The sequence below is a fragment of the Cyclopterus lumpus genome, chromosome 8, assembly GCF_009769545.1.
Source record: "Cyclopterus lumpus isolate fCycLum1 chromosome 8, fCycLum1.pri, whole genome shotgun sequence".
Lineage (NCBI taxonomy): Eukaryota > Metazoa > Chordata > Actinopteri > Perciformes > Cyclopteridae > Cyclopterus > Cyclopterus lumpus.
Window position 1 is genome coordinate 14763552 of NC_046973.1, and position 15680 is coordinate 14779231.

General features: G+C 47.9%; 1 protein-coding gene across 1 annotated transcript in view; it reads right to left on the reverse strand.

Moving 5' to 3' along the window:
• Window positions 1-10511, reverse strand: part of tnrc18 (trinucleotide repeat containing 18) — a 39961-nt gene extending 29450 nt beyond the window's left edge. The window contains 2 exon segments of the mRNA XM_034538601.1: window positions 8268-8608; window positions 10323-10511. Coding sequence (XP_034394492.1) covers window positions 8268-8475 — 208 coding nt within the window. The 5' untranslated portion in view covers window positions 8476-8608; window positions 10323-10511.
• Between the last annotated feature and the right edge of the window lie 5169 nt (window positions 10512-15680).

The window sequence follows — 15680 nt, forward strand, 5'->3', positions numbered from 1 at the left end:
CCTTTGTCAACCTTCAGGGAGAAAGGAAAACTTTTTACTGTTTAGCAGCAAGTCTGTTTAAATGTGGTTGTTTTTCTGGTGAACCACAGATTGACCAAAAAAACATTTAATTAAAAATATTTCCACAAACTGCTACAGCCAGTGAGGACTTAACTTTATCATGGATATCATCTTTTCTTTATTAAATTAATTTTAGATTTACTCCTTCTGCACACAGTGATGGGTGTACAGATATGTTGTCACGCATGTTGACACGGTGACGTCACACTTCACCATCAAAACCAGTTCCAAACCCTCTCGTATCTGCACGATACGGTTATCGATTGTTTTTGTTAGACTCCACCCCCAGCGTGTGTGACCAATGGGGAACTTTGAACCTTTGAACCATCGCTGCCTCCTCCAATCACAACCTCCTTAGAGCTGGAGAGGGTTTCATGTTTAGTAAAGGTCTCAGAACGACCACCACGACCACCACAACCCCCCCCCCCCCCACACACACACACTGCCATTACCCTGATAAAACTAACCGTGTGTAGGGGAAAGGATGCTGTCTGTATATGGGCGAGGGGGAAGGGACTCTGTGTGTGTTTCTGTATTAGTCCCATGGGAATCTGGTAGAGACATACTGTGCTCACTGAGTTTCCCCTGCATCTAAATCAGTACATTAAAACCGCAGTCCGTCAGCGCCTGCACACAGTTTTTTTAAAATCAATAGCAAAAGCAGCTTTCCAATTAATCACAAAAGGAGGCACACACACACACACGCACGCACTGTGCCTCTGAAAAATGCAGTGAAGGTGGATCCTTCCACACACAGCTTTATAAGACACCATGTTTACGTCTGTGTGCGAAGCTTAAAAAAGGGATAGTTTGCCCCAAAAATCAAAAATAGACATTCTTTCTTTTACCTGTAGCTTGGTTCATAAACCTAGATTATCGTGGTATCAGTTGTCTAGTCGTGGTGATATCGGCCGTAGAGGTGTCGGCCTTCTCTAGAATATAATGGGACTATGTGGCACTCGGCGTGTGGCACTAAAAGCAAAAAACATTCGAAAGACTCAACAGCGATGCCTCTTCCCAGAATCCACGACCCGGTTCATCAAGACAACCCACAGACCCTGTTGGGAGCAGTTTCATGTGAGGTGACATGTGCAAACACTTTCACAGTGACTGCCCTTTGAGTCAGAGACCCTGCAGGAGCTTCAGACGCGCACGTGTGAAAATGGGCAAAAACACCACAGGCGTGCACATAACAATCCACACAATAACTTGGAATATAGAGACACGCAAGACTTGACCCCACTCAGACACAAAGTAAAGAGCCTTTGGTCTCAGTACATTAACACTTCTGGAAACACACACACACTGAATGAGGTTTTACCTCCAAAAGGATACACCTTACGATCAGCCTGTGTCAGCTATTAATACTATCTCTCTCACACCACACTCACACACACACACAGATCAATCTCAGCTTCACAGCCGCCTACAGGCCCTTTGTCCATGTGTTAGTACAGTGAACGATACACAGACAGTCCAGAGTTACGCTTTGTGCCAGTGATCAGGGAAAAAGAAGAAAAGAAAACACACAATCCCAAATTCCCTTTTTCCCCTTTCTGAACAGTTCAAGGGAAGAAGAAGAGTGGGGGGTAGAACGAGGGAAAATGTTTGCTTCCCTCATTCCAGAAACAACATCCAAAGAGTAGCTGAGGGGGGAAATGCGTCTTTAAATGTTTGGGAATTACTCTTTCATTACCTCAGCCCTTTCCTTCCTTTCTCTCTCCCTCTCCTTTCCCCACACACACGCACACGCAGGTTGCCAAGAAATCCACCCTCCATTTTTCAGATCGTACGGAGCGCATCTCCTTATCGGAGAGGAGGAGGCCTGCAGGTGATCAGTTCTGACGGAGCGGCAGATCTGGACGCGCTCAAAACACACAGCCGCCCACGCGGTGGAAATAAATCAAGAGGAATCAAAATCCTTGATCGCAAATCGATGCACTGAAACACAACAGAATCACCCCAAAAAACGACTATACTGGATCGTGTACAAAAGCCCTAAAAAGATGAGAAACACACACGTAGACACACATTTTGTGAACCCATCTGTTATCCATCAGTGGTCCGCAGGGTTAGCTGAGGGAGAGAGATCTCTATTATGTACCTCTGTTTTTTATTCCCTGCAAGAACAACATTCAAACTGTAAAAGTGTGCTGTCCGTCTCTGCCACAGCTAACTGGCAAACTGACACTGGTAACATGAACCTTGACAGGGAAGCAGAGTTTGCAGGAGTTGCACACATGTCTAGTATCACATATCAGTCTTCATGTGTGGGTGTGTGGGTGTGTGGGTGTGTGGGTGTGTGGGTGTGTGTGCGTGTGTGCGTGTTTTCCACGCAGGCCGCAAGCATGTGGTTTCATGAGTGTATGTGTGTGTTGGTTAATGCTTTCAAAATGTCCACAGCTGGTTTTTCTGCTTTCTGGCGGGATTGGGGGTGTGTGGATATTTTTGTTTGTGAGGTCAAGCTGAACACAAACAGTTTCTCCGCCTCACTTAAAAATGTCTCCATTCGAGTTACGACCCTTGAGCTCGACAAACCACTTAGTGTCAGTAGGCAATGTGGTTTTACTTTGTGTTCTTGTTTGTTGACGAAGGAATGACAAGAGGCATTTGCAAAGGAGACACATTTGCAAAAGAAAAGAAAAAGCCTTGGTACAAACGTGTGCGTTTACCTGCTGAAACGTATCTGGTTAATAACCAAAACTACCATTCCCCGTTTCTACTTGGTGAAAGACAGTCGACCAGACAGCTGTATTTGGTAAACTCAAAAGGAAACCTGTCTATCGTCAACTGCAACACGAGTCACGGTGAAGAAAAGCCTAAATCCAACCGCCTTGGAAACCGGTCCGTGGTTAAAAAACGGCCGCTACACTAATAATCCCTTAAAGAAAACGTCTGAACCGCAAATTATGATACGCCTTTCATGGTGGTTACAGCACAGGTGTCACCAACAACAACAAAGGCTCCATTCTACGTCCCAGTGAGACACAACGTGAGCCGACATGCACAACACGGGAACCCAAATGAAGCACTCCCGATTCAAACCCTGCAAAAACGAGAGCAGCGCAGAGGCGACCGTGTTCACCGCAACCAAACGACAGAACAGACACACTTTGGAGTTGTTGTTTGTCTTTTTCTTGCAAAAGTTGTTCTGACAGTTGAATGGAAAAACACTGTGTGTGTGTGTGTGTGTTCGAGTCTTGCTGTGCCGTGCTGTTGCACTCAGAAATTTCCTGTGAAGACAGCAGGTGTTATTTTGACACACAGCAAATGGAAACGTGTGCACACACACACACACACACACACACACAGGCAGAATGGCATGCACAGTTGCAATAAAATGCACAGGCAAGAGCAAATGCTGGCTCCATCCACACTCCTCTCTTGTAGCGCAGGGTTTGGTCGACTTTTGGCTTCACATTCATAGTGAACTAAAGTGCCACAGGGACAATCCCGCAGAGGGGCTGACTGACAGGAAATCATCTGATTCTTTTCTAAGAAATACACCATGAATGTTATCGGGACATTTCTCTCCGATGGATGAGATTAGGATCAATCCAGACTGTGTTCCTGTGATGTCGATGCAGCAAGTAAAAAAAGCGGGGGTGCCATTCATGAATTTTTTTACAGTCTTAACCAACTGTCAACGAATCTCAGCGAAATTTAAAATCAGAAAAAGGAGCAGGCGTTAAAACGGTTGAATGAGCAGGTCGTCTTTGAGGCGGAACCTGCTCGAGCACATACCACGTCGGTTAATACACTCGAATGCCAAACCTGCTCCGCGCGCCTCTTAACGTGTCGCTGCACAGTTTGAATCTTAACCACGTCTGCCGGGAGGAATATAATAAGCCGTATGTAATGGAACGAGTGGAGACTCAACGCGCAGACGGACAGAGTGTGACCTTTGTGTGTGCGTTCGAAGGCTGTTGTTTGAGTTAACGGGAGGGTTCTGGCAGAGTGAATGACTTCGCTAATGCTTCGGGTATGTCGACATGCCGCGGCACGCTCGTTTACACACACACACCTATCATTCTTATGTTTGACAGCTGCGTGTGTGCGTCATATGTGTGCGCGCGAGTGTGTGTGTGTGTCTCGTTTGTCTGCCTCCGACAGGTTTATTGTGACAGGGCAACAGAGCCTTGTGCTTTCTCTTAAGGGGCCTGTTTTCTCTCCTGAAGGATTCAATTGATCCGACAGGGGACGTGTCTGAGCCACATCTCACGCACATGCACACAGGTCTGCGTCTTGAATACATATAAACGCACACTCACCGCATTAATTTGAACGTAAACCGACACACTAAGCAAGTGGCGTGGAAGACAAATTGGTATTGGCTCTGGCCCGCAAGCTGCATGAATTATGCTTACACCGGCACACGTGTGTGTGCGTGAGACTGAAAGAGAGAACATCTGAAGGGCTACCACATTCATCTAATCGTGTACGAATGTGTTGTGGTCACGATAAATCTCTTCCTTTCTCTCTGCAGAGAGTCCCAGGGGGAAACCCCAGCTCTAACTGCACTAAGCACAATCACATGCTCCCATTCCCATCAAGACCTCAATCCTCTCATCTACACCGTTACGCCCCCCTCTCACTCACTCTCACACACGCAACAACCTTAGCTCTTATCCCTTGAAAGCAAAACTCTGCTTTCCACCTTAGGGACAGTGCCCACTTAGTTCTCCTTCTCCCATTTGTCTTCAGCTGTTTTCATCTTCATCTATTGACTTCCCTTCTCTGCACTCGCTACAACACCTTTATTTGCTTCTGCGTCACCCTCCTATCTTCTACTTCTCCCTGGTGAACACTGTGTGTGTGTGTGTGTGTGTGTGTGTGTGTGTGTGTGTGTGTGTGTGTGTGTGTGTGTGTGTGTGTGTGTGTGTGTGTTTGTGTGTGTGAGAGAGAGAGATGAGGCGAAAAGTTGCTGGTTCAGGCAAGTTATTGCCTAAGTTTGGCCGATGACTGACGGCACCCTGAATGACATTTTTGCCTCATTAAACACACATTTGTTCTGCCGCACTCCCGAACGTGTAAGGTCATTCCGTACAGTTTAAGTAATCGTCCACATCAGCGGGCAGTTTATATAACACCGAGATTAAACCTACACCGTGCATGCCTGCTCAACGCGCTACTTTTCCAGTCCCGATACCTGGGCTTTGGCGACATCAAACTGAACTTAAACATTAGCTTTTCTAAACAAAATGTAACAAATAAATATGTACTGAATTATTATCACCTGCAACTTCAAAACGTGTCCAATTTCTTAGGCGCAATGCTTCTGGGAGGGCTTGATCAATTTACATGAGGATTTGTTTGCGATGTGATTAGACGTAGACACAACCAGGTGCGTAATCTGGATTCAGAATAAAATAATCTGCAACCTTTCACAGTGATAGTAGCGGCTCCCCAGCGGCGTCTGGGTGCAGTCACATTTCAGCAGGTCCTACCTCTGCTGCCAGAGAGAGGGAAGGGGCCAGATGGCCTCAATCTGGTGGAGGGGGTGGGGGGGGCTCTGGCAGACCTACTCTAGACAGAGGACCATTTACAGCCATTTCACATCTATAAACAGTGACTCAGACCCCATCGTGTTTAGATAAAAACCTGTGTGAATGAAGAGGAACACCGCTGCAGGTATTTGCTGAAGGAAAAGAGCGCTTACAGAGAGGCTACAAGCCCAAATGTGTCATCAAAGTCTTCAAAATGCATTTAAAAACAAATGTTGAGCTGTTGAGCTGCCTCAACCCCCCCCCTCCCCTCAACCTTGAGTTGTGGAAAAGAGGAGACACTCTACTCCGGTAAGTCAGGTGGAAATCCTCTTAAAACTGAACTGAAACAGACAATAAGGGGAGGCTCCTGGGAAATAAGGGCACGTTAGCAGCAATAAACAGTCAACCCTGCTATCGAGAGGTCAGCCAAAGACATCGGCGCAAAACAAACGCACTGAATCCCACGAAACGCATGTAAACAAAGACAGTAGCAGGTGACCTTGGCTCCTCAGGGTTGCGCAGCCAGTTCCTTGAGCCCCAGAGTCAAGCTGTTTATTGCAATTAAACAAGGACATTATGAACATTCGAGACGACTGGGTAATTATCGCGTAACCGTGGGGGCCGTGCGGTGTTATGAAAAGCATGGGACCGAGATCTCAATTGGGTTTGGTTAATGGATTGTGTGGGGACTTTTGATATTGAGGAGCACCATAAAGCTAAATGACCTGCGTCCTACAGCGGCGTGTTTCAGTGGGCGGAGGCTGTGAGTGTCTGTACGTGATATGAGAGTCAGGAGAGAGAGAGAGAGGGTGAGAAGGTCAGTGTGTGGGTAGAATAAAATGTATCCGGGAGTGTTTAAACTGCCAATCTGGGATGGAAGGCAGTCGGGTCAATTCCACTTCACAACCCCCCCCCCCCCCCCCACACACACACACAAACACACAAGCAATTTTCAACTCATCATCCTAAGAACATCATCCTAACTGAAACACACTATGTCACTACAAAGACACACTTTACCCAGTAATGTAGTTGCATGATTTGCAGCAAACAAACACACACACACACACACACACTTCATGATCATTTTAACCTGCAAATATTTCTGTGTTATTCTGAAGCGGCATCAGTTCTACTAGCTGCAATGAGGTGCGCCCCGGCCCGTCGCTCTGCCACGGTGCACCCATCCATCATCCCGACGCTCCCCGCTGCGAGTTGATTTCATCTCCGACAGCCTTTTTCATGCGTGTGTGTGTGTGTGAGGTGAGTGTGTGTGTGTGTGTGTGTGTGTGTGTGTGTGTGTTAGTGTGTGGTGGCTCTGACGGTGTGTCAAATTAAGGTTTCATCAGAGCCCTGCCCTGGGAGCACCGCCTCACTTTACTAGACCTCCGGTACCTCACACACTCCGAGTGACAAGGAATGCATCCATTGAACCCACGCTCACAAACAACGAGGAATGGGACACGCGCACAAGTAGGACTGGAATATTATTATCTCTGGGGTTTGCCTCTGAAAAGAAACCAGAGAAACTGTAATTGTATCCATCGGCAGCTTCATGATGAGTTCAGGGGGATGGAAGTAACTCGATGAGCGCATTTGTCAGACTTTCCATTTTCCAAAAAAGACACAGCAGACCCATCTTTCTCACACCCACTTTCCCTTTAACGGACCACAAAAAACGTATGCAAACATGCAGCGTTATCTTTTTTTCTTCTCCTTTGCACAATGTTATTTCAAGCCTCCATTACTCATAGCAGAGCAGACGTCGCTGTGCGGGCAGTGAAAGTATAGAGGAAATCACCAGCTCAGGAGGGAATAACATGAACTACCGACTAAAGACACACACACACATATACGTAATGTAAACAAACACATGGATTTTTGTCAAAACCGTCCAGTTTGAACCAACATCTGCTTATCTAAGAGCACACACACACACAATCCCTCTCCCCTCACAGACTTCTCGGTGTACTTAAAGCAGCAGCAAAGGATCTCCAACACAAATGGTATGCATGCAGGTAAAAGCAGCAACAGCCATTTGCCAAATGTTCCAAGAGTGGCTTTTACTCCAAATACGGAAGACTGAACCGGTCATTAATTAATTGTTTACCTCTCACTAACACTACAGAGATGTCCCTCCAACAGGGTAGATAGAGGTGGTCTGTCATCCCTCTGAGGTCGCAACTTTGACACACACACACACACACACACACACACACACACACACACACACACACACACACACACACACACACACACACACACACACACACACACACACACACACACACACTCCAAGACCATTGCACCCTGACCTGCATACTACTGCAACAACACCCACCGCAGTCGGGCCCCTGTGTGCGCCTTGAAATCCACCGCTGTGTTGACGCACACAAGTCGTCTCCCCGCTGATGCCTTGTCCATCGCAGAGGCAGAGAACACTTTCACATCTGAAACTTGTCACATCTCTATAACAGCCACACCTCCTTATGAAACCCACGTCTTGGTACATTCCCCCCTACAGAAGACCGTAGCGGCATCCAAGAGATGACCGCAAATGATGCCACGGGCAGCAAACGGTGCGCAATTTTTTGCGCAGCGTTATTTCAAGTTAATATTTGATCATTTGAGGGGTCGTGCTTCTTTTTTTGGTTGGGTTTAGGGGGTATGGGGAGAGCAGTCACGTTGCAGACTTCGAGCAGTCTAACGTCGTACACTTACTGTGGTGTTGGTGTAGGTTAATGGCCGATGGCAGAAATTTTCCGGAGTGGAGAGGCGGCGGATGACTCGCGCCCAAGTGACCGGGCGAGGGAGGGATCCTCCCGGCTGCCGCCGCTGCTCCGAGTCGGTGAGACTCCATTGCGAGCCCCGCCAACATCGGGGGTGGTACGTGGACGGATCGGGGAGGTCCAAAATCTCTGCCATCCATTATCCACAGTGGGAAAAGTTGTTAAAAGAAATAATCCGTTCGGATCTGAAGAAGGAAAAAAAGCCACTGCTGGCTATAATAATGTCTTTAGTTTTCCAGGCGATTCGGGCTCCCTTTCAGCCATCCTGCTGACCTATAAAACACAACAAAAAAACACTCGCGTTGACACACAATCTAAGAAAAATGCACACGAATCAAACTGTTGAGAACTGGTAGTTTGAGGATGTCTCCTCTTTCCAGCGAGCAGGCTGGTCAATACGTGCAATGACGCAGTTTGGAAAACCACTTAAAAAACTAAACGCCGAATGCGCTGCTCGACACAGAAATACGGATGTAATCCTAACTGCGGGTCTCTGAACGCATCTTTAACTTAAATCCACAACATTATGATCTAATGTAAAGGACGAGCAGTGCTCCCTTCCCACCACCTCCCTGCTGCACACGGAGCAGGCACAGCCGCTCCGGGGCTCCGCTTCTACCGGGAGAGGAGGCTGCCAGCTGCTCTGCAAACACCCAGCGACCACGCGATGGAAACCGCGCACACACACACGGTTTTTATTTTTTAACAGACCCTATTTTACCTTTTTCCACCCGATTACCCAGCTGTTCTCTAGAACCATAAACCAGCAATAGCTGTGGTCGCAGAGTCTGTAAACCAAAACACCATAAATACTGGAGGCGCATCAAATATAAATTTCAAACGGGTTAAAAATAAATAAGGTCTCAAAACGCCTGCATCGTTAATCAGCGGGGTGAGTGGTGTTTTGTTGCCCCCCGCGTATGCGATGTTGAGTCACGGGCTGCTTCGCGTTTGGACACGGGAAAGAAAATCAAAACCAAACCCGTAAACACTTTCGGTCCGCCGTTAAAAAAAAAATCCTCGTTGCATGTCAACCTCGTCGACGGTCTACCTTCTGGAGCTCAGTTTGAGCTGCTGGTCTTAGGGTGCAATAATGCTATTCACGTGATAAATCCGCGGTTATTCCTTTTAATCAGCACCGACTCGAGCAATATGCGTTTTTTTAAACACGGGGCGATTTTAATAATTTTTGGGAAAAACAGACTTATGAAGGACAATCTCCGAAGACGTCTATATGGGTGATAATTATTTGTTTAAAAAAAATTCTGCACAAAAAGAATAAAAGTTACGGAGTTAAGGAGACCAACAAGCAGCCTTTGCTACTTCATCCGAAGGCAACGAGGGGAGGAAAACGAGGGCTCTCGAGGAACCCTTTTTTTAAAGAAATGTTAAAAAAAATTAAAAAAAAATGTTAAAAAGACCAGTCAAACTATGCAACTTGTATGCATTTTAAGTAATTTTTTTTTTAAATGCGGAGGTCGGGTTAACCTTTAAAGACAAGCAAACACATCACAGCAGCGACTCGTGCTATCCAGGCGGGCGGGATCTGAAGAACGGCTCGTTCACAGGTCACAATAAAGCTTCTTCTTTTTATCGTGAGCAGACGGACACAAACGTTGCCTCTAAGCCCCCTGAAACACACACTGGGGGGGGGGGGGAAGAGTCGTCCTCCGCCGTTGTCATCCATGCGGCACGTTGGCGGAGCCGCACGGCATTTACAGCCACGTTTCAAACTTTCCACGGTTCCCTTGAACGACACGCAAAACTTTCTCTGCGGAAACGTCTCGAAAGCTTTCACACTGACGACCGCCCCGAAGGGGGAACAAATAGAAAAAATGTCGTATGCAAAAAAAACAACAACCTCCGCGCCCTTTTCGCTCACATTTACGGTCCAAACTGTGTTTTAAAACGCCGAGAACTCGGGACACTTCAGCTGGAGGGAGGAACAAAACCAAACTAGAGAAAAAGGAGACCGCCGAACGCTTACTTGAATGTGGAAAATCCGGGGAGAGGAGCTAAAAAATGAAAAATAAAACCGTTCTCAAAATCAGTCCAGGTTGCTGGGAGAACTGGAGTAGTCCATTACAGGCTCGTCCGAAGGTAAACTGGGGGATAACTTGGGGGGGAGCGCGAGCCCCTGACGCGTCCGTAAACTCCTCAGCAATGAAACACAGCATTGTTTTTGCACGCCCCGCCCATCTCCCTCGCTACCACCCAACCCCGGACCAGCCCAGTACGTTCTGCAAAGCGTCTTGCCTGATTGGCTGTGCAAATGTCGATCAAAACCCAGTGTACAAAAAAAAACACACGCTGGCCACTCGCCAGCAGTATAAAACCAATTATGGAGCAAGGAGGTTGAGCCGTTTCAAGGTCCCCTCTCCCTTCAAGACTGAGTGATCAAAACAAGCAGTGGGCTTCCCCCCCCACCTCTTTTTCTTTAGAGGTGGGGGCCAGTTTCAAGGCAACCCCCCCCCCCCCAAACCCCTCCTCCTCACTCATTTTCACGCTAATTATAATAGACGCTCATAGATTGGGTGCATTGTTACCCTAAAACATATTGTAATCTTTTTTAATGTAGTGCGAGACCCAGTTTACACTTCAACTCACTCGGAAGCAACTGATGATTACCATATAGTCGGATTATTACTTTGCCACCTTTGCTCTCCCCCAAAAGGAAAGAAATGCAAACACTTGAGATAACAGTCTCACTGTTCTCCTCAAGATTGCACTATTCAATTTCATTTCGGGTGGCCACAATTTTGGGGCGTTGCTTTCCCCATTGGCAACCCATAACATGCCAGTAATTATGGATGTGTGGTTAGGGGGGGGGGAGAAGTGAACGCGTTACAAGCACAATAACATAGAATAGCGCATCAATTATGCCTGTTGATGCACGCCCAAGACATCCGTGGAGGCGAAGACGTCCATACAATAACATTTGTTTCTGTTTGCACTAGACAGCAAATGGATCATACGGCCTGCCATTTGGGGCTCTCAAGGCCTCGTCTTCACTTTCATCAGACGCCATTAATTAAACGGGCTATACCGTGGGTCTGCGGGGCAGATTTAACAGGTCAAAGGCACCCTCATCATGTCAGCCAGGAACGCACTCAAAATCATTGTTATCGCATTCATGGCCGCTGTATTTGTGATTCTCCACACCGTTTCTCACCCGGGGAATAATGCCGGGCTTTCAACGGGCCTGTATGCAAATGCCCGCAGCAGTCTGTAGTTGAATGTCTCCCTGTGTGTAATCTGTGTATATAAGTCGTAGCGGGGACACACACACTCTCACACACACATTTGCATTAGAAGAGAAGGAAAAAAAAAAAAAGTGGCGCGCACTCATTTAGTGCTGTAATGCGAACATTCAGAATTGGGGGGTGGTGGTGGTTTACTTGTGTGAACTAAAAGAGATGCTCGTGCACGCCACTGTCTTGCTCGTAGATTGTATCATCAATAATGTTCTCTGCCTTACACAGTTGCAGAAATGTTGATTTAAAAAAATCAGAGGCGGTTTCAAGCCGCCCATGTCGCCCCCCCCCTCCCTCCCTTCTCACTCGTCCAGCCCCGCCTCCTTTGCGATGGGACGGTTTCAAGGCGACCCCCCCTGTAGGGGAAAGGAGGCGTTACAGCAGACACCCGTCGCCAAAGGAGAGGAGAAGGTACGGCGGAGGCGCGGACGGACGCGTGCTAACGGCAGCAGCCGTTACAGGAGTGGGCTCCGCTGGGTGGTTTTCCGGTGGTCCGGTAAAAGTCGCGACGCCCCCCCCGGTGTTTTTTTGTTTATTTTTTGCCCAGTCGAGAATCCGCCTATAACAACCGAGCTCCGCGCGCGCGCACACACAAACAAGAGGCCGCTCAGCGACGTCCCGGGCCCCCGACCGTCACTTCTGACGGGACCCGGGGAGGGAATTACCGGGCGGAGATCAGAGCGATGTCCCGTCCCGAGCCGTCCGAGGGGACCAAGCCGGCGCTTTGTTCTCCAAATCGCTCCGACTGGGGATTCAGACAATGCCTCTAGATTAGGCCCCTATTGTTGCTGTCTCCTCAGGAGGAGGCAGACTTCTCCTTCTCCTGGTCGGTTTCTCCTCGTTAAGTGCCGCAGCGTTCCTGAGGGGGGGGGGGGGGTTGGCTGCTGCTCGAGTTGTGTAAATTCACACAGTTGTATTTTAACAGCGTCGTCATGATTCCTTTCCTTAAGGCCGTGTGAATGCGGCAGGTTTTACTCAACAGTATAACTCCAATTTAAAGACATCATCTTAATTTAATTAATGTTCTTTACGGCCATGTGACCGTGCTTAATGATTATAGCGCAACGTGGTGCTGGAATTAATACACCCATCATTGGTTTAAACCAAAATAATCCAATGCAGACTTATCCACCATGATGTATTGCACTCTCTCCAGCTGCTGAATAAGTAGGGCGATGTGCGGTTAATGCGTGCAGCTTCTATAACCTTCCTCGTTTGATGGTAATAACACAGATCTGTGTGTTTGGGGTAGGCTCATCCCAGTGATGCGTTACTGCAGGAGCAGATGGGACCATTTGGTAGATTATGTCTTTTTACAGCCTTATACACATCACCGACTGGGCTCGTTGAGGACGGTCCAATTTACAGCACTGAGCTTCTCCTCGGGCTGCGATGGAAAAGTACCGACAGCCGTGATGTACTGCACGAGTCGATGCAATATGTCATTCCGCGAGAGAAAACTGTTGTTCAGCCGACCAGAGATTACAGAAGGGGAACATTTGTTATCCCGGACGCTCGTTCGTGGCTCATCGTCTCTTCTCCTTGTTTGTTTGTGGCTGCCCAAATGTCAGTTGAAGGATCAGGTATACATGATTTTATTCGGGGGGCCAGACCATCTGATTTTTCTCCAGGCGTGTGGCTGCATTAACCCACAGGGGAACGGAGCACACAGACTGCATTGATTTATTCAGCTGGGGGTTCAGTCCCTCTCTGGAACAGCAATACATAAATAAATAAACAGAGAGATGTCCCCCTGCATAAGCATCCACCCGTCAACACCATGCACTTCAGTTTGCTCATCTGACTGGGCGGGGGGAGGGCTCATACAGCCAGAATTCATGATCAATTCCAAGTTAAACATATTTCATACAATATTCCTTGACATCACCACACACACCGACCCCCACATCAAGCACACATGCAGCTCTCATGGGGTACCTGTCAATCATCAGACAGGGGGCCTTGCAGGGTTTTATAGTGGGCTAGAGAGGGGGGGGGCTAGGGGTGAGGAGCTCTCTGCTGGGGGACAAACAGCAGAATCTGGCAGTCACTCATCTGAATGTGTTGAGGTCGGATGACATGGGTGTACAAAGGAAATCTGCACGCTGTCTGATGGTTCACACATTTATCAACACAAACATGACTCATTTCAATGACTTTGCAATCGGATGATAGTTTCTATATAAAATTAGGCTTATTTTTTGCGATTGGCCGTTGCCGTTTGCGAAAATAATAAGATGCATGCACGTATATGGTCATATGAGTACACTTCCCAGACATGACATATATGGCAGTTTATTGACTGAGCCACCACACATACCGCGTTAGAACCCACACAAAATAGATAAATTGGCCTAAATTGATACCGCATCCAACCAACCACGTTTAAGACCTGTGGTTAGAAATCCCATAAAACATCTTTTAATGCCTAATTGATTTACACAGTCCCCGTCAAACACATCATCAAGACACAGTCAGAAGCCTGCTGTTTGAATCCTATTTGAATAGAATCAAAAACAAACACTCTTCTACCCAGAAAGCGGGTACCAAGTCGAGGACACGCACGGGAGTCAAAGCAAAGTGATTCCCATCTGCCACTGCGGCTTCAGACCGAGCTGGGGGATGCAGGGTCGGGGTGGGGGTTGTCAAGTGTGCATGCAGGGTGCTGGAGCGGGCCTGCGCTGCACTGGTTGTGTACTTTTGGTGCCTGAGTCGTGCGGTTAGAGCTCTGAGGAATCGTGGAGTTTCTTTTCTGGGGAAGAACCACCCATCCTCGCCACAACCGTCAGGAAACACTGATGCAGCCAGACACATCTCCTGCTGAGTAAATATGTGGCAGTGATGCGTCAGGGCCGCTGATGCCTCATGAGAAAAGAAATAATAGAGAAATGCCTGCAGGGGCCTCCACTCTATTAAACCCTCTCTCTCTCTTGCTCTCTTATCTCTTTTAATATCTGCTAACAAGTCGGCTGCAAATCATTTATTACTATTCAGGATAATGAGAGGCTCCGGGGAGCCTTCACCGTATATAGAAAATGTCTGTGATGTAAAAAATCACAAAGAGAAAAACAAAAGACCAAAACAAACTTGTGTCAGTCAGCAGCTCACTGACAGATAATAATAATAATACATAAATACATCTGCTGTCACACTAAACTTTATCACTATCAGAATATCAACTAAACTAAATAAAACAGTGTTATAGCTGTGCAGATAGGGGTTGAGGGGGGGTGCATTGCCTTCAGTGAACACGTCACCCTCGCTAGAATGGACATCACTCCGAGGCTATCAAAAACCAGCAGCTATGTGTTTCCATATGATCAATTATTCCTGCTGGCCTGCTTCTGTCAGCAGGAATAGGCTTCTAGTTGCGTTTCACCCAGTTTCTCTGTCAGCTCAGCGGCCCCATCTGTTGGAGGAAGATGGGAACTGCGTGCGTGCGTGCGTGCGTGCGTGCGTGCGTGCGTGCGTGCGGGGGGAGGAGAATCAGTGACCCGGCCGATGCGTCTGCTGTAAAGCAGCACAGCTGTAGTAAATGGAGGAACACAGCAAGCCTCATTTTCTGACAAATTGGTCCCCCTCTGTGTCGCCTCTGGAGCGCCTCGTGCGCAAACACCTGCACGGGCAACACCCCCCCTCCCACAAGCACAGCGAAATTAAGTACGGTTGCACATTACACACGCACACGCACACACATGCATTCCCTGCCAGTGAGTGTTTTGCTGGCGCGGCAATAAAAGGGTGAGAGGGAAGCAGCCTCAGCAGAATCACAGGCTGCGGTGAGATGGAATACATTTCCAATACTAAACACACTTGATCTTCAGTGTGCGCGCGCGTGTGTGTGCGCGCGCGCGCGTGTGTGCAAGAGCACGCAGCAGGCGGCCCGAATTAAATGCATGCATATATGAATTCGTATTAAATGCAAACACCTCCGCGTGCACGCGCACAGGACCTCCCCTCAAAACCGCCCTCTCATATATCACCAGGTGCCACCGTGCGGCCCGGAACACTGTATGAAAGTGGGACAGCGTGACTAATGGGTGCAGCATGACTTTGCTGGATCTGTGGTGTCATGCACAGAAACAGGATAT